The 23654-nt window shown below is 33.7% G+C and overlaps 1 protein-coding gene across 3 annotated transcripts; it reads left to right on the forward strand.

Moving 5' to 3' along the window:
- The first annotated feature begins 2736 nt into the window (after window positions 1-2736).
- On the forward strand, window positions 2737-22522 carry LOC105325164 (pumilio homolog 2). 3 transcript variants are annotated; one of them, XM_011424592.4, is made up of 20 exons: window positions 2737-2892; window positions 3135-3386; window positions 4240-4305; window positions 4620-4746; window positions 5659-5777; window positions 6187-6201; window positions 6782-6942; window positions 7906-8155; window positions 8509-8584; window positions 9675-9752; window positions 12196-12426; window positions 12953-13099; window positions 13372-13479; window positions 14365-14544; window positions 14802-14937; window positions 15515-15646; window positions 15975-16371; window positions 18641-18888; window positions 19591-19674; window positions 20165-22522. In XM_011424592.4, the coding sequence occupies exons 2-20, from the start codon at window positions 3174-3176 to the stop codon at window positions 20406-20408; spliced, it is 3012 nt and encodes a 1003-aa protein (XP_011422894.2). In that variant the 5' UTR covers window positions 2737-2892; window positions 3135-3173; the 3' UTR covers window positions 20409-22522. The 3 variants fall into 3 exon arrangements, with proteins under 3 accessions (XP_011422894.2, XP_065940015.1, XP_011422892.2); XM_011424590.4 differs by having other exon boundaries at window positions 2738-2892; window positions 14799-14937; XM_066083943.1 differs by lacking the exon at window positions 9675-9752 and having other exon boundaries at window positions 14799-14937.
- Window positions 22523-23654: the final 1132 nt, after the last annotated feature.

Here is a 23654-nt window from a genome sequence, read left to right on the forward strand (position 1 = left end):
ATTGAATGCTTATTTTTAGTATATCGCCAGTCCTAGAGCACACCGGCCCGTGCAGAAAAATATTTTTTAATTTTTATCTTAATGATATTAAAAAGCCATTTTATTTATAACCTAAAACTACTATAAAGAAAATGTTCACAATTTCATCACCTAATTCATATTTTGACCTTTTTGCACTAAGAAAAACCTTTGTTTATGTTTTCAGTCTTTAACAACTCAACGTACAAAAAATAATTTAAAGTCTCAAACTTTCACTTAAATCATTACAAATTTGTTGGAAAAATCATATAAATTCAGAAAATTAAACCAAAATAGGGATCTGTAATGTATTTTTTAGATATGGGATGAAATAAGCTAATTTTAGGCAAAATTGGAGTTAGTTCTTTCTAGACCTTTATGAAGCTATACATGCCAAAGTTTGTTGATCGAAATGTTTAAAAATTGTTCAAACAGTTTTTTTCGGAACAAAGTAAAGATATCCCAACGCAGAAACTGGAAGTTTGTGGTCTCTACTGAAAATTAGGAAGCTAAAGTTACATTACTTTAAAACAATTGAGTTACATGTATGTAAAATGTTCATTTTCTTTTTGAAAACCTTACACCGAAAACATAGTCCTTTACCAAACTCTGTCAATACGTAAATTTCCCTTAACTATTGTCATTATTCAATATCATTTTTTGGCGTTCTAAAAAAAACCCCACAAATTATGATACGAGTAGAATAATTAATTTATGATGCAGAATTTTCAGAACAGAGGTGACCCAATATGGCTATATAAGCCTAAATCAGAGGAACTTCATGCATATGAACTCCCCCCCCCCCCCCCCCCCCCCCGGTCCATTGTGTCGTGAAAGTTTATTTCAAAGTTTAAAAGAATAAGCATTGAGCACCGATCGATTCATAATTATCCCGTGCAAAGAACACGTATACTCTTGTCCGTTCCCATTTCTGTAGACCATGGAAAGAACAGCACGGGTTGACATTGCATATGCTATCGGACATTTACGAAATTATAGATACATCGACACACCGTATTGTTGACCTTTACACAACCAAGCTTTAAGCTTACAATTATAACTACACTCTGCTTAGTTAGAATAATATAAGTGTGTCCCGGGATAGGTCTTCACCACAGTTAAAATGCCTCCACATACCGATTGGCTGTTCGTTCGTCCTAAAACGCGCTCGCCCTTGACACCGTTCGCACTGGGGTCGTTCGCCTTATTTTTATATAGGATTAATTTATATATTTGTTGTATATTCTGATCAATTTAAACATTATGAAGATATATATCAATTAATGAAAATAAATGATTGTTCAAGCTACATAATTCACATTATGTCTTATGTTATTTATCAATATATATATCTATTAAACTAATACATTGTAGAATAGGTAATAATCATCTGCTAAGCTTCTCAATGAGCCAATTAAGGTCTCAATTTCTTTAATTGTTTAAAAAAAACACCAAGCGGATCATTATTAAAACAAGAAGACGGTCATCGACAATAATTTACGGCAATAAAATCTTACAATTATACCAGGTACGTCTTTTTTGATGAAGGAAAAACATAAAACATACGAATAAATAAAAGTTAATAAGTTTTTAGTCATTAAGGTAAATGAAATAACTTATAATGTGGTTTATTAATAAACAAGGGGCGAACGAGGTTTAGGGCGAACGATAATTTGGGCGAACGATAATTAGAGCGAACGGACCTAGAGCGAACGGACTAAGGCGAACAGGTAGATAGGGCGAACGAACCCGATACCCCACATACCCGTAGTGTAACAAAACTGAATTGCAGAATCGCTCCGAAACGATTTTTGAGAAAATTAATGAAGCTGCATTGAAAATAACAGTCAAATTATTCATAACAAACCATTTTGAGGCTGTAAATACCTTTCATCTAAAAATTCAATTCATATTAATGAAGAATTCAACTCTTTTTCACCAACGTTTTTACTCGCTTCATATTTTTACACCATGATGACATTCGGAACTCTCGGGATTTTTCATATTAAATGCACTGAGTTAGAGTTATCTCTCGTATTTTCTTTGATGAACAGAATGCATAGCAAATTTTTAATGAAAATTTACACGGTTTGAGTAAGCGGTCATTAAATGTTTTGAGAATTTGCAAATGTATTACTATATCACTCAAAATTTTTACACCATAATTAAGATTTTCCTAATTGTGAAAATATTCCCGATTTACAAACACTTTGAAAACTGAAATGCAGTTTAAGGAGACTGGTACGGGTTACGTAGCTGTAAGGAAATTAAAAATAAATCAGGCTTTGCCAATCCGACCTTATTTACTGATCAAAACCTTTTTTGAAGCTTTTACAAAAAAGAGAATGAATATGATAATAACATTTAAGACATTTCAAGTCATAAACAACTTATATTATACATATTGATATATCCATAAGGCACGGGCATTCAGTTCTATCCCAACACGAAGTCCTTTTCTGAAAATTCTAGATCTCAGTTTTAAAAGTGTAAAAACACAGACAACAGCTATATAACGTTATACACATATTAGGCATAAGAAAGATAGCCTACTGCAAGCCTTGCGTGAAAGGCTGGATCGAAAAGTTATATTATTTCTTTTTGCATGTACCACTGTACAGTATATACGTCCCTGATTTTGGTGAAATTTGCATTCTTCATCCTAAATAAAGTTGTGCACTGTACAAATAGAAAACCATCGTACAACAATTTAAGCCTACATCGAATTTATTTGTGTGTGCATATTTCCCTCGGTTTGACGTCAGACAGCAGAATAATAAGCTACCCAAGATTCCGCATTGAAACCCAAAACAATGTCAATCGCCATGTTGTGATGTTTACATGGAAGGGGCATCAAAATCTGATGTCATCACGGTTTGTTTTCTCTTTGCACGTGCGATAGTAGACACGGACTGTAAACAAATATAACAGTACTTAATATTCGGCCTTTAAGTTTTTGCAAATTCTTCCTATTTAAGCTGGTTTCTGCGATTATTTCTTAACTTCCTGTCTGTTTCTCCCGCCATTGTTATGACTATAGCAGTAGTAATATATTCAAGGAGTGTTTAACTGTTAACGAGAGAATGTCATGACGAACGTTCTATACATTTTTAAAGGTGGAAGACATATAGAATGAACAGTGCACACAAATCAGAATGAACGAAGTGTCTTGGCAGAACGGACCGCGAATGATGGCCAACGGACCTCATGAAATGGCGGGTAGACAAAACAATAACAATGTGCCTGGAAGTCGGTCGCAAGACGATGCTACGGTCGGATACTTTTTCCAGCGGCCCCAAACTGACACGGAACTTAACACCTACACTAATAAAAGATGGGCCATTGGAGATGACAGCATAATCGAACATGTTAGTGATAATTTAGCCTTATCCTACTCTTGCACACAATTTCAATGACTGTGAAGTTAAGAAATGTAATTAGGTTGTCTATCAATAAAGTGAAGCCTTTCACTACCTGGCCATGATATGGTACACACTACACAAAGTAGCAGAGGCGAGTTCAGCAGAGCGGGTGCTTATGAACGCTCACGAAATCCCTTCTACCTACAACAATTTTTGGTGAGAACTCGAGCACCCACTTTGTTGAACACGCCTCGGCTGTTAAGAATTCTAGAGGGGCATGTCATTCTCTTTGTTGTTTTTTGCATTCCAGTATGTATTAATTCACGATCTTTATAATCATAATACATTCTAAACAATATTAAGATAAATTGACCAAGATAGACTTATTAAAATCTTTATTTACACATATTTTTCCAACTTCCGATAGTCTTTCTTTTTTTTGCTACTTCCTTTTCAAAACTTGGTCCAAAAATTTACCTTCTGAATGCGGACCAATTTTGTGTTTGACATGTTTTAATTGGTAATTAATTTATATGGAACATCCTACTTTTACGACATGATATATGATGCTCATTTTTGGTTTTCTGTTGCTGCCATTATTTCTAATCATACAACTACTGATGAAAGAGAGAAAAAATTAGACACAAACAACGTACAGTGGCGATTTTGCACACTTTATTATATTTTAGCCAGGTACTGTTGTTACCCTCCAATGTATATTGTATGCATTTTGACTAATATCAGGTACTTTATTCTGATTGTCTATAGATATTCTGATAGTGTTTATCAGTGTATATTTGCTATGAAGTCAGCTATAGTACATGTACTAGTGTTTAGTTTAATAATTTGTATATTTCAGTCTCGAAATATGTCAACAGTGCAGGATATTGAAAAAGATTTTCATGGGATGTCTTTAGGAAGAGAGGTAAGGTTTAAAGGTCATGTACCAATATTTCTCCGAATGTTCAAATGCCATTATTATTTTTAGCTTCACTTAGAATATATTATTTGACCTTTGTTTTCAAAAAGCCTTATTTCATAGTTTTAACAAAGAAATATATAGAACGTATGAGTCGATCTATTGTAAGTTTAGCCAGGCAGAGGACTTTCTCACCAAATTTTGACGTGCATTCTAATTAAATTAAATATCCACTCTGCACTCTAGCTCAATTAAGAAGCAAACAATTATTTTGAAATGAACTTGTGTTAAATTTTTATAAATTTGAAACTTAATTTTAGATTCCTAACCCAGCAAAAAAGATTTGGGAGATACAGGATCAACCCAAGCAGGGAGGAGATCAAAATAAGCCTATGTTTCCAGGGAATCCATGGACGGCGAGAGAAGACACATGGGGAAATCAGTCAGGTACTCCAGATACTATCAACTATTACAGAGCAATACTTATTTAGTTTTGTTGTGATCAAAATTTATATAGATTACTGAAGTGCAGTTAGAAAACACAGAACAAGGAAAAACACAGAATTACACAGCAGTTTCATTGTGTGTTTACCATAGGGAGAAGGTTGGATAAAAGAGTTGTTGAGAACCGTTTGATTACCTGTCTTAGACAGAACAATATCTTATTGCCAGTCCTCGGAAATGCTCAAATGAAGTTTTCAGTCTTTTTATTTCTTTTTTTTTTTTTCATTTTGTTGTCCCAGACCTTAGTATATAGCCGCTGGTGATGGAACACTGACTAATAAGCTCCATCTAATTACAAATATTATAAAATTCTTTGGTGCATTTTGAAAGGCTAAGTGCTTCAAAATTCTCTTTGTATTATAATGGTAGGTTTTTTTTTCAGTAGAAAGTGATTTTGCAGATCTTGTTTATTTCAATATTTGTGCTTATAATACAAATAATATAGATGTATCATCATTTTTAAAGTGACTTCACAGCTTTGATTTTTTATCCTATGTATACTCTTTCTATTCCTCATCCCTATATAGATGGGGTTACACAAATGATAAACAATACAAACCATCTTTATAATGTCAATTAGCAGGATCTTTTTACAGAAAATGTCATGCTTTTCCCACTTTAAATTCAGCCAAGAGTTAACAGAACAAATTATGCACAAAATAATTCTCATGAATTAACGAGCATTACTTGAGAATTTTTTATGTGTATTTTTTCCATTGTTGGTGCAAAAAGAAAATAGATATATGTCTTGCAAAAATTCCTCTCTGCAGGATCTGTTATTAAAATAAAGAATGAAATGAGTCTTGTCGTATTGCTGTATTGTTAGTTTATTGTTATTGTATGTGTTATTTACAGAGCAAGGAGCTTTAGGAGTAGATATGGTTGAGTATGTCTTGAGTGGATCTCCCACAAGAAAAGAACTGGATGCTCGACTTCGAGGGAAAGGAGGCCCACCACCGCCTTTCATTCAAAATGTAAGTTTTATTTATGTCAATATTAGCACAACACTTTGGTGCTGTAAATCTGTCGGCCATGAAAAAGGCTTGCACTTTTAAAGATACCCTTTTCTAGTCACCTGTCATTTCGTGCATAAAAAAGTCTGGAAACTTTTTGAATAAAATAATGTAGCTGAAGGTTTATGAAAATTGTATCCTCCCACAGAACCATATCAAAAATTAACTTGTATACTGTAGGTTCAGGTATTCAAACAAGACCTTAAATTTCTTGTTTGAATACTTGGATAATATGGGAAATAATTATGATAACACTTTAAAGATTCTCTTGAATGTATGTTGGCTATATACAACCTTTAGAATTAAGGTGGAAGATTACATGTATATGTATCATACATAATTTTATCATTTATTTATTTATTTTTTTCAGATGAGAAAATTCAAGGTAATGTATCATTGATTTCAATTTCAGCTGTCTCATTTGTTAGCTCACCTGAACAGGAGGTTTTTTTGCGGGAGTTTTACAATACTGTAGAAAAGTTTATATTTAAGAATTTCAAAATAAATACAGGAACTGTTGTTCAGGTGAATGATGTGGCCTATAGTCCTCTTGTTTTTGTTTAAGTTTTTTTGTTCGTGGTTTTGACTGTTGGTTTTGCTTATTTGGTACACTTAGAAATTAAGAAATGTACAGTACAGTTATCTTAAATTATAAGATTAAGAGCTACATGTATTGCTAAAGTCTTTGTGTGATGTTTCATAACATTTTTGAAGGTATTTCATTTCTCAAAAACCTGTCGGCTAATTTTTGCCAATTAAGATTTTCACAAAGTGTCCTTGATACAAAGGCTTGCTTTCATTTAAATCAAATCTTGCAATACAAATAAATTGTTTGCAAATTTGTATTTGAAAAATAAAAATTGTTCCTAACATTATTACAACAGCCAAGGGCATTCAATAATATTAACTGGCTTGGAAAAGCAAGCCTTTCAGTAGTAGATGACAGTTTTGCTTCTTTTTTGCAGATGCATGGACCAGTGCAAGAACCTGGAATGGATTCTCAGGGAGATAAGAAAAGTAATACTCCATCTCCTTTTGAAGGACCAGATGGAGACAGGGGGGATGAAAAGCAGGAAAACCTACCACCAAATGCTTTGTTGCAAAATGGCTTAGATGAGGATTATAGGTAAGCTATAATTGGGGCCTGTATTTTAAATTATTTGTTAGAGTATTTGAATGATGGTGCATCTATTATGATTAGATCATGTATTTTTATAAAGTTGTGAAGGATTTTAAATAATGGTGCATCTAATAGCAGTTATTCTCAGATATCTCACAATAGGTTTGTGCGGAATGTGTCAAAATTTGCAAATACGCAGTTGCACCAATTTAAAGAGTCTACTTGTTGACATGTTAACTTAAAAGGGAAGAGTTCAGATTCAAAATGGTACATTTTTATTTCAAATTGCATATAATATTGAAATGCATGTTTCTTATATCATATTAAAGAATGTAATATGTATAAACTATGAACAATCATTTCTTCACAAAATCATATAGGTTATGTCCTTTAAGATTATATCTTTAGTCGTTAATTTACCTACAAGGTATATTTTTTCTTCTGGTGGAACACTCATGAGCTGTATTGGAAGGTTAAAGAGCTTTTTTATACCCCCGTTCTGCGGGAGAAGGGGGTATACTATTTTTTTTTTTTCTTGGGTCTGTCTGTCTGTCCGAAACAAAAATTTCTGTTGCATTTTTCTCAGCAACTATAAATTGCAGATGCTTGAAATTTTAACACACTGTTTGTTTAGGCATGCCATATCGTGGGATGTATTTTGTACCAAATGGATGTCAACTTCATGTTATATGACAACTTTGTTCATTTTTAGCCAATATTTTTAAACAAATTTTCGTCAAAGATTTCTCAGCAACTATTTATTGCAGATGCTTAGAATTTTAACACACTCTTTGTTTATATGCATGCCATATTGTTAGATCTTTTTGTACCAATCAGATTCCAACTTTCTGTTAAATGTTGACTTTGCTTATTTTGCATGTTCACATCAGAGAAGGAGGTATTACTATGAGCATTGACTCACAGATACCTTGATTTTTAAATTCTTATAACTCAAAATTTATTTTTTAGAAGAAACAGTTGCCAAAGCTCTCCTAATGGTGAAAATCAAATCCCTGGAATGGATTCAACCAGAATGAATGTAAAGGAAGGAGAATATCTAGAGAACAATCAGCAACTTAATTTTCCTCCCCCGAGCTGCCAGCTTGATCACCCTCCCTTTGATCCTGTAGGAATTGATCCAGTACAGTTTGACTACAGCAACCAAATGGGGATACCATCTTCCATGGACAGTCCAAATTTCAACATGGATTACACCCAGGTATTGATTGGAGAGTGTTCAAATCTAGCTTTCCTTAAAATTGAGCTCCCGAAGACCATATTTAATTAAATCTGAAAATGACTCATAAATAGGCACTGTCATGCACACCCTTCGATTTTGTTACACTTGATTGCACACTTGAAACTCGTGGCTGACATGGTCTTAGATTTTGTGTATTTATTAGTTGACATGTGTGTGTTTTCTGTAAATAATGCTTTGACTTGTATATTTGATGCTACTTGGGAGCAGGATATTTATTGAACAGCCTTCGCATAAGGACATATATTTGCGAATATGAATATTAAGATATAATTTTGTGATCGTTTTCTGTATTTCATTGTTGATATTTTCAGTTGCTGCAGAGACAGCAGCCGATTGCTGTATTAACTCAACAGCAGTTCCTTGCTTCACAGCAGCAGCAGCATCTTGGTAAGTTTCTGTTTGCTTTTTTAGACAACACTATTATTTAACTTTTAGTGTATTGGATGTTGTTACATGTTTTGATGGAAGCAGTGGGGGGATTTTGATTTGTTTTCAAAATCAGGCCACCTGTGAATAATAGTTTTTTTGCCCTCGCCTCTAACTATTGAAACACTGGGTTCTACTTCAAACCTTTTCAATCAAAGAAAAATGATTTGAGATCTGCAAACTACCGAGCCATTGTCTTTGTTTCTGTTAGGTGAATTGAATGTTAATAATAAAATGAAAACAGCTTTCGTAAGAATTTACATTTTCATTAACAATGAACTTAAAAATTATTCCTTGATATGTGTATACTGTAAAACAATGAATTCAATAATTAAAATCCTAAAAGAAACACTTGATTTGGAATCAGAAAATTGTATTAATCTTCGTCCATTGCATCCTTTGTCAGTTCTAACTAGACCACATTAATTTTTTATCCTCCAAAAAAAATGAATTTTTAGCTTAAATTGTTACCCTGCCCTTTTTAAAAGAGACAGAAGGAATTATAGTAAACTAAATGAGCAGGTCCTCCGGATTTAGTTTTACAGTATATCATCAGGGCAGTTAAGATTAAACAGGAAGAAAAGAAGTAATTGAATATCTTAATGAAGGCTGTTGATTTATGACTGTGGTAATTGAGGTACAGTCCCTGAAACGCTCTGCAAATGGATAGAGAAGCCTAACTTTAGAGTTTTAGCTGACAATGAAGATAAAAAAAACAAAGCATTGAGCATATGTTGAACGATCCATGAATACATATTGATAGCATAATGAATATATATTGATTGCGTAATGAATACATATTGATTGCATAGTGATCTAGTGCCGAATGTTTTGAGATTAGTGAGCCCAAGTGGTAGCAGGTGAATTAAGAGTTAAATGGGTGGACAGAAAATACATGGTGATAACCAGAAGTTAACCGTAGGTTATAAATTGGGAACACAAAATATTGGGAATACAAAATTGGGAAAGTAGAACATTTGAGGGACTGTACAACATCCTCCTAATATTGTGGTCATTATTTGCATGGCTTTAAGTGATTTTGTGTATTTAGGGTTGACTGCTGCAGCCATTACTCCATCCCCGTATGTTATCAGCCAGGATCCTTATGCTGTGGGCATACCTATAGCAGGTTAGCATTGCGGTTTGTCAAATTAAAAAGTGATGAATTGTTTGATTCGTTATCATAACCACCGCAAACGCAACGTTTGATTTCATAGATATTCATTCATGAATCAAATTAAGCAATATCATGGGTTTATGCTCATGATTTGTAACATGAAACACAATCTTGCTAAGTATTTCTGCTCGTTTATATGTTACAATGAAGCAGATTTGATATCAAGGTTATGTTTAATGTTACAATGAAAAATAAGTACTCTTTTTGAAATTCAGAGACTTCATAATGTGTTTATTTGTTGTGAAATATTTAAAATATGTCTGCTTTGCATGGAAAGTTTGCACCCTAATTAAAGAATTGGTATGCACCATTTAAGAAGTACACAAGCATTTCTGCAATCTTTTTTTTTCTCCTTTTTTAAACCTACTAAGCAGCAAAATTGATTATCTGTTTTAACTTTTCAAAGGATCAAGAAGTCATATTTATGACCTCACAATGATTGTTGCACACGCTTATAGATGATTGATGCAGCATTATGTTTAATTATCTGATTACATTTGAACACTAATATCCCACCCAGCCACTTATTTTTCAAGTATTTTACCCGGGAATCTCGGAGGTTTCAAACAGTCCCATCTAGGTCGAGATAACGAAGTTAAACTGTGTCTATAAAATATGCATCATAAAAGGGTAAAAACTGAGACTGCATTTTTTGCAGTAACTTTGCTCAACTACAAAATCATGTCTTGAGCATGGTTATGTCAGAATGATTTGGATTTGGACTTATAAAAATAAATATGAAATTTTGTCTTTGATGTATATTTTGTGAGAGAAAAAAAGTTTAGCTTGGTATTGTTATTTATAGATGGCCAATCTATGTCTTGTCTTACACACAGAATTGTGTAGCTTGAAAGGGATTTTCATCTCCCCTGTGGAGATCTAATATCTATTTGAATCAGATTAGCGAAATTCCTTTTTTTTCCCTTAAAATTAATTTATCTGTATCACAAAGCTTTCAAACAATAAAGCATGGATGTCAGAAACCACAATATTGACAAAGTTAATCTAGGTAATATATTGCCTATAATCAAGTTGCAGGAAATGCGTATGGTGTATATTACTCGTTTGATAAACCTTTGCCTGTATCAAATGGGTGATGCTTTATCAAATAGTTCTTGTCCAAACTATTTTTGACATAGCCCCTAGCTTTAACACTTCAGTGACCTGTTTTCGGACATTTTCTAGTATTTTCCACATAATTATATCTACTACCAAAAATTGAATTAAAATAAATTTTGTCAAAGATTTAAATAGCAAATATGAAGGAAAACACATTACTGTGTAGTTTATAAAACTGCAAATCATGGTAGCTATCAAGTTGTTCATCCTGACGACACGATGAAAACAGTACACTTTGGTTGTGTTCTAATACAAGACCCTACCAAAATAATGTCTCCCAAGACTTTTATTTCACCACCACTGTCCAGTAAGCATCCTTATTCAAGATTTTCAACTCCGAATCATTATGCTAGTGTGTTTTTATAAAACATCAACAACTGTTCCTCGGTCGAGTCAATTCAAACTAATGTGCATTTGCAACTCTGTATATGTCAACAAACTTGATTATTCAAGTCTGCTGATCAGTATTTCCATTTAATTAAGTGATTAAGCTCTAAGAAAAATTATTTAGAGATAGAAAATTATTTCAAGGTGTATTTCAGCGATACTTTACATTAACACAGTGTTAGATTTATCTCCGAAATGACTTAATGAATTATATTGCGCAAGGTCACAATAACCTTGTAACACAACGTTTGCATCATCATTTACTCTTTGCAAAACATGATGGGATGTCTCAAAAGCTTCATTATATAAATCATATTGTATGAGATGATTAGAACATCTTTAATTGTGTATCGGCAAGCCTCGCGAATATATACACCATTTCAACTTGTTGGATAAAGCAAATATAAAATCATGCAATATAGATATCCTCTATATACTCTTTGAAAGAAAGTGATCTTTGTCCAATTTCCTAAAAAAAAACAAACCCCAAACTAACCCCAAAACATATAATTTATCACTCAACAATCCTAAAGCTAAGAGAAACTGTGAAAGGGGTATCAGTCAAATAAATCAAAGATGACATCTAGGTAAAAACCATCCAGATAGGTATGGCCTTACCCTGAAACAACATTTTTTTGGCAATGATAAACCTCACTAAGCATCAGTGTTCATTTTTTGAAAATTGTTGTGCAATTCAAATTTTCAAATTTTAGATCAATCATAGTTAAATTACTAAATTAAAGAGCTATGGTCCCTTTCTAAAATGATGTGTAAAATCCCTGCTTTGTTGAGTTGCATGAATACTCAAACGACCACTCAGGTCCATGGGCCTTTAGTCTAAGTTTAGTTGTACTGTTCAATGGTGGATAATTGTTCATTTCACTTTTAGGACCAGCAGTACTTCATCCTCAGTATTACGGTGTTCAGGCCCCCTGGGGCATATATCCTGCCAATTTAATCCAGCAACAAGGGCAGACAACTCCACAGCCAGCATCACATCATCAACAACAGCAGCAACAGCTAATGAGGGGACAGAACGGGCGTTTAACCCCCAATCAGAGTGAATCGAATATGCCACCCCAACAGCCAAATATGAATCAGCAGTTGCCTACCCCACCAAGTAAGAAAACTTATTTTTTATAGTATGTGCAGAGCACATCATTTGAATTGTTCACCTGAACTGTAAGTTAATGTGAGTTTTTTTAATCACCGATTGTCTTTTGTATACTTTTCACATTTACCTTTTCTGATCTTTAAGCCCTTGACAAAGTTCAACCAAACTTGACAAGTAGCATCTTTGAATGAATGCAAATCAAAGTTTATAAAATAAATGGACACCTGGAGATACCAATGTGGATAAAAGTTATTGACATTTATTACACTAAGGCTTTTAATTTTGTTGTTCAAAATTATGGTTTTGATGAAGATTTGTTAAATAATTATGCATTCATTAAAATGGGCAACTCTATCTATAAAATATTTTTAGATGAGTTTCCTAGACACCCACTTAACACATAAAACGACATTCCTCCCACAAGTTAGGGTGCTGATAAGGGATATGTGTCTCTTGTATATTGCTTTCAAAAATGCCTGATTGATTTTTTAATGTTTTAAAAACTAATTTATATACATATATATATTTTCAGATCCGCAGTATCAGATTTTGGCTCCAGCTTATTATGACCAAAATGGACAACTGATCATGAATCCTAGAGGTCTCAATACTCCAGTACGCCTTGTTTCACCTGCTCCGGTCCTAGTCAGTGCAGCCACTGCTGCAGTTAGTCAACAAGGTAAACACTCAAAGCTTTGGTCCTTGATAAAAGGAGTCATCAACTCAACTGATCTAAGAGAAAAAAATATGGTATCATTCATAAACCTGTGGACTTATCTTAGATAGCACAAAAATCAGCAGATCAAAAGATCTGTTTTAATGAGCTGTGACAGGAGTATTGTCCGTCAGGTGACTGAGACTGTCCTCAAAACCTTGTCCCACAGGTGCTGGCCCAGGTTTTTTCATCAAAACAAAGAATTTGAATATAACGGTATTTATTTATGTTTGCAGGTGGAACAAGCAACCCTCTTCGTCTTCTAACTACTCAGGCACAACAATTACAGACATCAACACCAGTCAACTTTTCAAACAATAACACCAACAATCCAAACCATATGGGTAGGTCAAACATTGTCATTTAAATATGTATAACTTGTATTAAAAAGTTTCTATTGGAAATGTGCCCCTGATTTTCACCGTCATGGTTGCTGAATAGGTAATCGATAGTCTGTTACGTGAAGTTTATGAATTTATATTTTATTCAAGTTTCTCTAAAGTTCACCTGAGTCTATCAAATGACTCAGGCAAATAGCTCTTGTTTGTCCTCTAGATGCATTTTGATATTTTTAACCTCTGCTCAAATACTAGTTGACAAATCTGAAATTTTTTTTTCTGTAATACATATCTTAAGTGATGAGAAATAGTAGAGATAATGCCTTTTCACTCATTTCTGATCACGTTTTGTATGTAGTTCATATACGTATGATAAGTTCAGAAGTAAGGCTGCATATAAAAATATAGTTTTATTGGCCTCTCCTGACTGACTAATAAAGCTAAAAGTGACTCGAGATCTCTATATTAACAATCTAAGCACAATTAAAAAATAATCCCGTAAAATAATCAGGAGATCAGTTACTTTCCAAATGAAGATGGTGAACGAGACTAATGGACACATTACACTTTTGTATACGCTAAGCCCTGTGCTTTTATTATCTTATGATGTGTATTTTAGATCAGTTATAACTCTAAAAAATACATCAATAGGGAGAAAAATTATCATAAATTGAATCAAATCGAAATATTAAAAAGACTGAACCAAGGTATTTTGAATCAATTAGAACAGATCTGGAATCATCTGTTTTCAACTGAAATCTAAATAAGTGCCTGTATGGTAATAAAGCTCATTGTGCACTAATATTTTTACAGGTCCCAAATTATACTTTATGTAGAAAATTAGCTTTTATTTATGCTGACTTCAAAATGAATTTTAAAATTCAATTTTAGGACAGAGAAGGGATTCTTTGGATTACAAGGGACGTCAACAAATGCCTCCTCTGAATCAGTTTTACGGCTCTATGGGAAACATGTCAGGTTCTCCCGCTGGACCTATGGGACTGGTACAGCCAGGGCAAAGCATGACCCCTCCTCCATCTCTCTCTGGGTCCTCATCCAACTTGTCTCTAGGTGAATAACATAATCAGTTTGATTTATACTGCATATAGACAGGCCTGTTAATTTGTCAAATACAGAATGTGCACATCCGCGTTGCATATAACCCTATTTTGCTTTATTGCATAATACATTAAGTTACCATTCCTTGGATTATTGCACTCAGATGAATGTTAGGCTTGTGTGTGTGTGTGTGTGTGTGTGTGTATTTTTAATGAGTGGTTCTTGACCATTATCTCTAAACCATCTTTTACACGATATATTTTCAGCAGGACTTTCTGGAGGAAATAGAATGTATAATGCTGCTCCTGGTGCAGAGGCAACAAAATTCAGAAACAATCCAGTGGGATCTAATGGTTTTTTCTCCGGATCCTCCCTTTTTCCAAGTAGAAACATGATCACAAGAAGGTGCATTTTCTCTGCCTGTTTGATCAGTTCATCTGTTTGAAAAATTTTTCTCTTTCAAATAATTTTACCAGTTTCCATAATTTGTTAAAATTTTGCCAGTGGGGTTCTTAAAATTACTGTGGAATCATCAGAATTTGTGGTGGCTCAATTTTCGTGGTATTCGTGGGTAACCCTCCCCCACAAATTTAAATCCTCAACAAAAACAATTTTAGAAAGAGTTATCTGAAACAGCAACCGACGCATCCACGAAATTACGTCCCCACAAATGAGCAAAAAAGTCAAAATTCATGAAAATTGGCCCCCACGAATTTAAATGATTCCACAGTACTTAATTATAGCCTAAATTTCTTATAGATGTGATTATTATAAATGGCAATTTTGTACAGGTTTATATAAGAACTTGCCGGCACATATACAAGAATTCGTTTTAGCTGTAAATAGTTTCTTACTTACATGTTTAGCTGTAAGTGTTTGGTTATATGCGAAATGTTTTAAGATTAATTTAATCATTTCATTACTTTATCGTATTGCACAATGTTAAAAAAGAAGATTAAATGTGTCTTTTATTTCATTTTAGCTCGTTGTCCAAAGAAGGAACTGGAAGGAGTCGTTTACTAGAGGACTTCAGAAATAACAGAATACCAAACCTGCAGCTGAAGGACCTTAATAACCATGTAGTGGAATTTTCTCAAGACCAGCATGGATCTAGGTATTGTACTTTTTCTATTCTTTTTTAAGGGATTCAATGTTCATTAAAGAAATAAATAGGAATTACTATTATATTATTTTGAATGATATGAAGGATAAAATTTGAGAAATTGATAATTACGCAAACCAGTTAATAGAATTTAAAGTTTAGCAATCCTGAAACCCATATGGGTCAGACAGAGAGGAAGGGCTATTAGGCCAAATTTTGTAATTCAACACTGCTTAAAGCTACATTTTGGGACTGAATTGGCCAAGTATTCCCATACCAAATAACCTACTTAAAGATATCATGAAATTTAAGAGTTTTTTCATTTTCTCTTTTCAAACAGATTCATTCAGCAGAAACTAGAGAGAGCCTCCCCACAAGAGAAAAATGTGGTTTTTAATGAAATCCTGGCACACGCTTACAGTTTGATGACGGATGTATTTGGCAACTATGTCATCCAGAAGTTTTTTGAGTTTGGCAGCAATGAACAAAAACAAACTTTAGCTCAGCGTCTAAGAGGCCATGTTTTACCCCTGGCATTGCAGATGTATGGTTGTCGTGTCATTCAGAAAGCCTTGGAAACCATTCCATCAGACCTCCAGGTGGAAATAGTGAAAGAACTTGATGGCCATGTAGTTAAATGTGTGAAAGATCAAAATGGCAACCATGTTGTGCAAAAGTGCATTGAATGTGTTGACCCCATTCATTTACAGTTCATTATCGATGCATTTAAAGGGCAGGTAGGTATTTAGGCCAAAAAAAATTAATGATTTGTTTCTCAGGCACCGCCGCATCAGTAAAATCATCGCCGCATCAAACTTTTTTATCGTTATTTTTCCGGATTTTTCATATCTTATCATTGTCGGTTTTCTCTATTATGGATTCAATGTAAACAAACACTCAGAACAAATGCTTGTCTCTGTCAGTGAAAAACGTTATTTTATCTGAAACATCTACCCAGTGACCAACCTAGGGGGGTACCTGGGCTAAATACAAGTTTATGTAAATATAATTACTCGCTTTGTGGTCGGTAACTTCGCCAGAATTTCCTCAGAAAGAGAGGTTGAAGTTGCACTGTATTCTGAGTTCACGATCGTGAAAGTTAACCCCAAATGCAATAAAATGATAATAATCTAATTTAAAATACATTTTCATAGCCTAAGTTAACCCCTGTTGTGATTAATAACTAGCGACTGTCTTATCTTTAGAGGTTATAAACACGGTTGATGCAACCACATACTGTGCACTGGAAATTACAACCGATGTGTATAACTTTAGGTGTTGGTATTACAATTAGTTGGTAACTTGTAATTAATTAATAACTCTGCCTAGTTAGTGCTAAAATATTCATAAAACCGTTTGTCTACAGTTATCTATTCTGACTACTAGTATATGACGGTAGTAATTGGGTCAAAGGGTTGGACTAATACCTCCAAAATACACTTAAACACATAGACTGATTTTATTTGTCATTTAGCCAACACAAATACGAAACATTTAAGCTACAAAATATATGAATACACATAATAAATTAAATTGTAAAAATTAGATAAGATTTTAAATTTTTTAGGAGTTGTTTTATTTTTAATTGACTTGCTTCTAATCAAATTCAAATTAAGGTTAAATCTAAGCCCCCCTCTCCCCCCCCCCCCCTTTTTTTGCAAAGTTCTTAAATTTACCTTGAAAGATTGAGAAGTTGGATTCAGAAACACACTACCCCCCCCCCCCCCCCCCCCCCCCCGGTTTAGGAATTTCATGATTTTGGGGGGGAAAAAAAGTTTGTTTTTTTTTGGGTTTTTTTGGAAGCATAGGTATTGTCCCCCCCCCCCCCCCCCCCCCCCCCCCCCCCCCCCCCCCCCGGATTAGGATTTCCATGATTTTGGGAATTACTGTTTTCTCAATATTTCTGAGGATTAGTCTAGCCCCCCCCCCCCCCCCCCCCCCCCCCACTTTTAATTTGCTTCCGACGCCAGTGAGCATTATGCCATTGTCAAAGAATGGAAGTCTACCTGATTTCTCAAATTTCTCCCTATTTTTCTTTGAGAAATGTCAGAAGTGAAGTCTCCCTAAACTAAGTTTGCTCTGGGTTGGTCCCTGTTAACACAACCACTGAAATTTCTCTGCAATCTTCAGAAATTGAAGCCTCTGTGATACTGCATAGAAGCAGGAATAAAGGACAATTGTATTGTTTGAAAATTTTATGATGACTAATTTAATTTTCCTTGATTTCTGTCCTCAAGGCACTGAAGATTGATAAGAAAACACCCCCAAATGAATGCTTTATTTTAAATTTTTATATGGCAAATTCAACTGTAAAATGCCATAAGAAGTCCCTTATTTCAGTTTAGACTTCTGTTATTACTGTGAAGGGGAAAAATGGGTGGCAAAATGAAGCAGGGGCACAAACCATTTGTCATTTTTGTTCATCTGCAAAAACTCAACCTTTGAAAAGGAAACAGAAACAGTTTAAACTAAAAAGAACAGATTAAAACAAATGTTTAAACTTTGCCAATGTATGAGCTTGATGAATATCTGCTGATGAATACACAAATAAATCATAAAGTATGGGTTGCCGTCATTATAAATTTTGTCTCCAAAAAAAAAAAAAAAAAAAAAAAAAAAAAAAAAACCTGCCTGCCTCGTCAAAATTTCAAAATTTTGGCCCGAGAAACTAATGATTATTTTTTTTTGGCCTTACTTTCTGTGTTTTCATTTCATATTTCATTGTTTGGTTTTTCTGTTTGAAGGAGAGAACCAATCAGATAATAGTAATGGGTTAAACATCAATAGTTATACTTTAAATTAATGGGTTCACTCTTTGATTCCTATAATACATATGCAATGTGAAACATATCATGTATATGAACTATATATTTGTTTAAAAAAATCAAGTTTACTTGTCACCATGCAGAGAGATATAAATCCGCAGTAATAGCAAGGAAAGGAAGTACAATGTATTGCTCATTGAAAAACCTGTCATGATTTCAATGTGTGTGTATTTTTTGGCAGGTTCTTGCATTGTCCACTCATCCCTATGGTTGTCGAGTCATTCAGAGAATACTGGAACACTGCACTAAAGAACAGATTACACCAATCATGGAGGAGCTGCACCAGACGACAGAGAGACTGGTACAGGATCAGTACGGGAACTACGTGGTCCAGCATGTTCTAGAGCATGGATCCCATGATGACAAGAGTAAAATTGTGGCAGAGATTCGAGGAAAAGTCTTGGTCCTAAGTCAGCACAAGTTTGCAAGGTAACATTACATGGATACAAGAACTCAATCGGATTAAAATCAGCTGTTCTGATATGCTCCCACTCTCAAACATCTGAATCAACTTACTTAGAGGTTACACCCAAAACAACCTTTTGATAAACCAATCACATTGTGGCTAGCAAAACTCTGCCAAAAACACAACCATAATTCAAGGTGGCACTTAGTCAGAAAAAAGTACTAACTGTCTGGTCAGAAAAGGTACTAACTAACCAGAAAATGTAAGTAGTTTATGAAAATGTGCACAGTATATAGGTTTTCATTTCTGTAGACATTTAAAAACTGCTCTGAAAAAGGTTTGGAATTCAACAATATGGGCATCTTCAGTTGATGTTACTGTTACTTTCTCTGACAGAATTTTACACAAATTTTGTTCAGTCGAAAAGGTTATGGCTTTTTCTTTAAATTTTTAAACTTAGGTTTTAGGTTCTCTCATTCTCTTCTTTTTTTGTTTGGAGATGACCTCTATTTGAGTTGATTCAGATGTTTTGGAGAGGTAGCCTATTGTAACAGTAATTTTAAACAGATTGACAGAAACTTCTTCGTTATTAAAATTTAATGTCATTGATATTTCAACATATTCATGTACATGTACAACTGAGATTTGATAGAGCTGAAGGTAGAGGCCCATGGACCTAATATAATGATAGGTCACATGATAATAAAATTCTTTTTTCTTTGTAGTAATGTTGTAGAGAAATGCGTTTCATATTCCTCAAGGGCCGAGAAAGCAATGCTTATTGAAGAAGTGTGCGCTTTAACTGATGGGTAAGTTTTTGTGATTTACCAGCTCTTTGTTACGAGGTCAACTTCACTTCACCATTTAGATTAATTTCTAATTTACAATCACTGTCACCAGTTGACTGTTTTTGTACATTTATGTCCATATTAATCAGAAATCTGATGTATTTATATAATATTAGTTATCAAAAGTAAAGGAAAAAACATTAGGGGTTAATCATTAATGCCATAATAATGCCAACATTTATAATTTATAAGGTGGCAGGAAAAGAACATACAAGGCTTTAAAACACTATGAAATTGTTACTGATATTTGTTGAAAAATTCTGTATTGTATTCAATAAGCTTTATGCCCTCTTGCTGAATAGATGCTTGCTACTATATAGTGGCTTCATTTTTGTGTGTTACATAGTAAAATTTTATGTTCTTGGACTTTTTATGAACCGCAGACCAATGGTTTATCTTTGATTAAAAAAGATTTACAAACCTATATAACAATTAATTTATTATTTTGTAGGCCACAGAGTGCTCTCTACATAATGATGAAAGACCAGTTCGCAAATTATGTTGTGCAGAAAATGATCGACGTGGCAGAGCCCAAACAACGCAATATTTTGATGCACAAAATTCGTCCCCATATTGCGACGCTCAGAAAGTATACATACGGCAAACACATTTTAGCTAAATTGGAAAAATTCTTCATGAAAAATAATTCGGACCTTGGACCCATAGGAATGCCGCCAAACGGGGCTCTTCCTTGAAGAAAAGGGGACTAGAGACCAAATATTGTTATTCATTTCATGCATTTTGATACTTATAATAATATTGTGGGTTTTCTTTTCTTATTGTATTTGATATTTTGCTTGCCTTAGATTGCTAACATAGTATAGATTTGTATCATTCTATTTTTACCATACGGGCTGTCTTTGATTGCCATATAGCTCAGCAGAGCATAATTACACTTTTTCTCATGTTGTACTAAATGCAGTTAACATCTCGGGAAATTGGAGGGGATATCGCCTTTCCTTTTTTTTTTTTTAAATTTTTCATGCCAACAATTTGATCACAAGTATTGATAAAATTATGGTCCCTTCAAAAATAAAAGTTGAGTTTAAGGTGAAGAAGATTTTCTGCCATTGCTTTTTATATTCAGGTTATGGTTATTTAACATTCAGTGATTAGTGCAATATGTCAGTGCATGACCCTGTTGAACGTGTGTTGTATTTGGAAGATGGGTGTCATATTGATTTTAGGGTGTGATAAAAATATTGAGCGTGCTCATCCTTTTAAAGCAAAACTTGCTTAAACCACACAAAACCATCAATAGACCCTTTCGCAATAACTGCGGTACTGCTCCCTTGCTGGAACAAATGATAAATTTTGGCAAATGATTGAACGACATAGATTATTGGCTTTACGTCATATATTGCCAATCTATGTCATTTTGCCCTGCAAATGAGCAGTAACGCAGTTACTGTGAAGGGTTTTATAGGTCAGAATATATGCCAAGTGTTTGATGTATATAAATAAAAGTAATGTTGTAAATATTGTAAGGACATGTAACTATGCATCTTGCCTCAAAATACCAGTTAAGGCTTACTCTGTACAGGATTTATGTCAATTCATATAAAATAGTTGATGTAAATAGTGTAAAAAAATCCAAATAGGTCTGTTTATATAAGTTATACTTTCCATTCCAATTCCTCCGTGAATTTTAGTTTCCATCGGATCTTAAAGTGTTCCAGCAGTGAATTTGTACATACCAAATGAATGCAATACAGCAATGCTTAGTGCTATTGGTATCATCATCTACCGATATCTGTTATGATTACTTCTCGAAATAGGATTAATTTTTAAAAAAAAAGACAATAGAGGCCTTGGCTTGTCTAATGATGTAGTGTACTTTTTCACTTTTTTCTTCAGACTTGAAATTTGTTAGCTTCTGATAGTAATTTTTTTTTATTAGTGCCTTTGTTAGAATATTCTTTCATATCATTGAAACAAACACAGGATTTAATGCCGGTCAATTATCCTTTTTGCATTGTAGATATATATCACTGTACAAAACCACATTATTAAAATTTCCAAGTGAATTGTAAAATATTGTATATTTGTACAAAGAAAAATCATATCACTGTTACCTATCAGGGGTAACAGTTGTTTGGTGCTATTACATCACAAGAGTGATGTTAAAACTTCTCATTTTCATTATAAGTATTCTGTAGCTGGATTACTCGGTAAACATTTCTGTAGGACATTTTGAAAAAAATTGAATTGATTGGACAATTTGTGTGATTTCAAAGGTTGATGCTCGTGTATTCTCATCCTAACATGTATGGTAATCATTTTGTAGATGCATTGAATAGCATATGATCATCCTTTACATTTGTTATGAAGTAGTGAAGATTGCGCGTTGACTATATCTATTTTGATGTTATTTGTTTCCATGCTTTCAATGCTTTGCAATTTTGTTCATACTTCATTTAGTGCGTGTGAATATTCCTTGTTTTTTTTTCTCACTATTTTAACATTCATGTTCATACGTAATGTAATGCATAATTCATACGTAATGCAGATGATTATTATATTGCTTAGATTGAAGCTTAAAAATTATATTTCATCCTAAATGTGTAGATTTACATGATGCAAACTTCCAAGGGTCCAAGAAACAGTAATGATGATATTTTTGTGTGATGGGATCGTGTTTAGTTGCACTGCAATTTAAAAATATGATTTTGCATTGTAGATATTCACTGTACAATAGTTTATCAAATGTTTCTGTATAAATTGTATAAAGCTTTTTGAATGTAGTGAAAATATATGTAGCAAAAGTACATTTATTCACTCTGAATAAATCATGTCATAAATCCGTTAATTTTGTTCTTTTGTCCAGTTTGCCTGATTTAGCAGATGTGTTTATGGATAATTGGATTTTTTAAGTTTAGATATAAGAAACGGAAAATATGGTTTATTGGTATGAAGAGGTATAGCCACATACATGTAGTATGTACGATAAAGCCTACATTATACTAGTTTCGCTTTTTACAAACGATCAAGTTTCATAATATTACACCAGTTGAAAAAATCCCCAGCCTTTATAAATTATTAAGAGGTACATTAAGAATAATTTTACTTGTGTCATTTCAATACCGGTATATATATCCATTGGTTTGTCAAAAATCTGAGTATGTTTCATGTAATGTTTTTTAACTTTAGATTAAAAATAACTAAAGGACACCTGGATAATACCGTTACACTGTAGTGGATTCTCCCTCGCAAGGCATTGGATTTGTAATGGTTATTTAAAATGGAATTCTGTTTGCGTCGTCGATTTCTTATCTATTACATTGTATACCCATTGTCTACACACATACCAAGTTAGGCGCTTTCAGTACCGCAGTATTTGAATAGGTTATGTGTGTGCGGCTTTCAAGCATGAGATTCCGCATGCATTATGTTAGCAGCCCCTTGTTTATACTATGAAACATAAAAAATCTACCATAATTCTGATTATTCACAAACAAGAATGCATTGAATTGACTCATTTTGAACAATGTAATTTATATTATTGTGAAAGCTACACCATAAATGAAGTTTTTTTCCACGCAATACATGTATCAGCGAATTTCGTTTTGGGTTTGAAACTGTTTTTGGATACTAGAATAAAAATAATAGATAAAAAAAGAATGAGTGGGCATCATCACAATATACATTATCAATATGAAGAAATTAAATTACAAGTTTCATAGTATTACACCAGGTGGGAAAATTCCTCATAGGTCAGTAGTAACGTGTGTTTTTAAACACAACTTCCTTTCAAATGTGAATCGAAGGAAGACGGCATGTACCGGTATGTACGTCGAACACGTACTTCCAGAACTGGGGCCCGTTTCTCAAAAAGGCGTAAATCTGAGCCTAAGTTAGTCCGACTAACAAAGTTGCGCCAATATTTAGTCGGGTCTAAGTTGCGTTTCTGAAAGAGGCATAAATTAGGGTTTAAATGTCGA

Source organism: Magallana gigas, chromosome 5 (genome assembly GCF_963853765.1).
Source record: "Magallana gigas chromosome 5, xbMagGiga1.1, whole genome shotgun sequence".
NCBI lineage: Eukaryota > Metazoa > Mollusca > Bivalvia > Ostreida > Ostreidae > Magallana > Magallana gigas.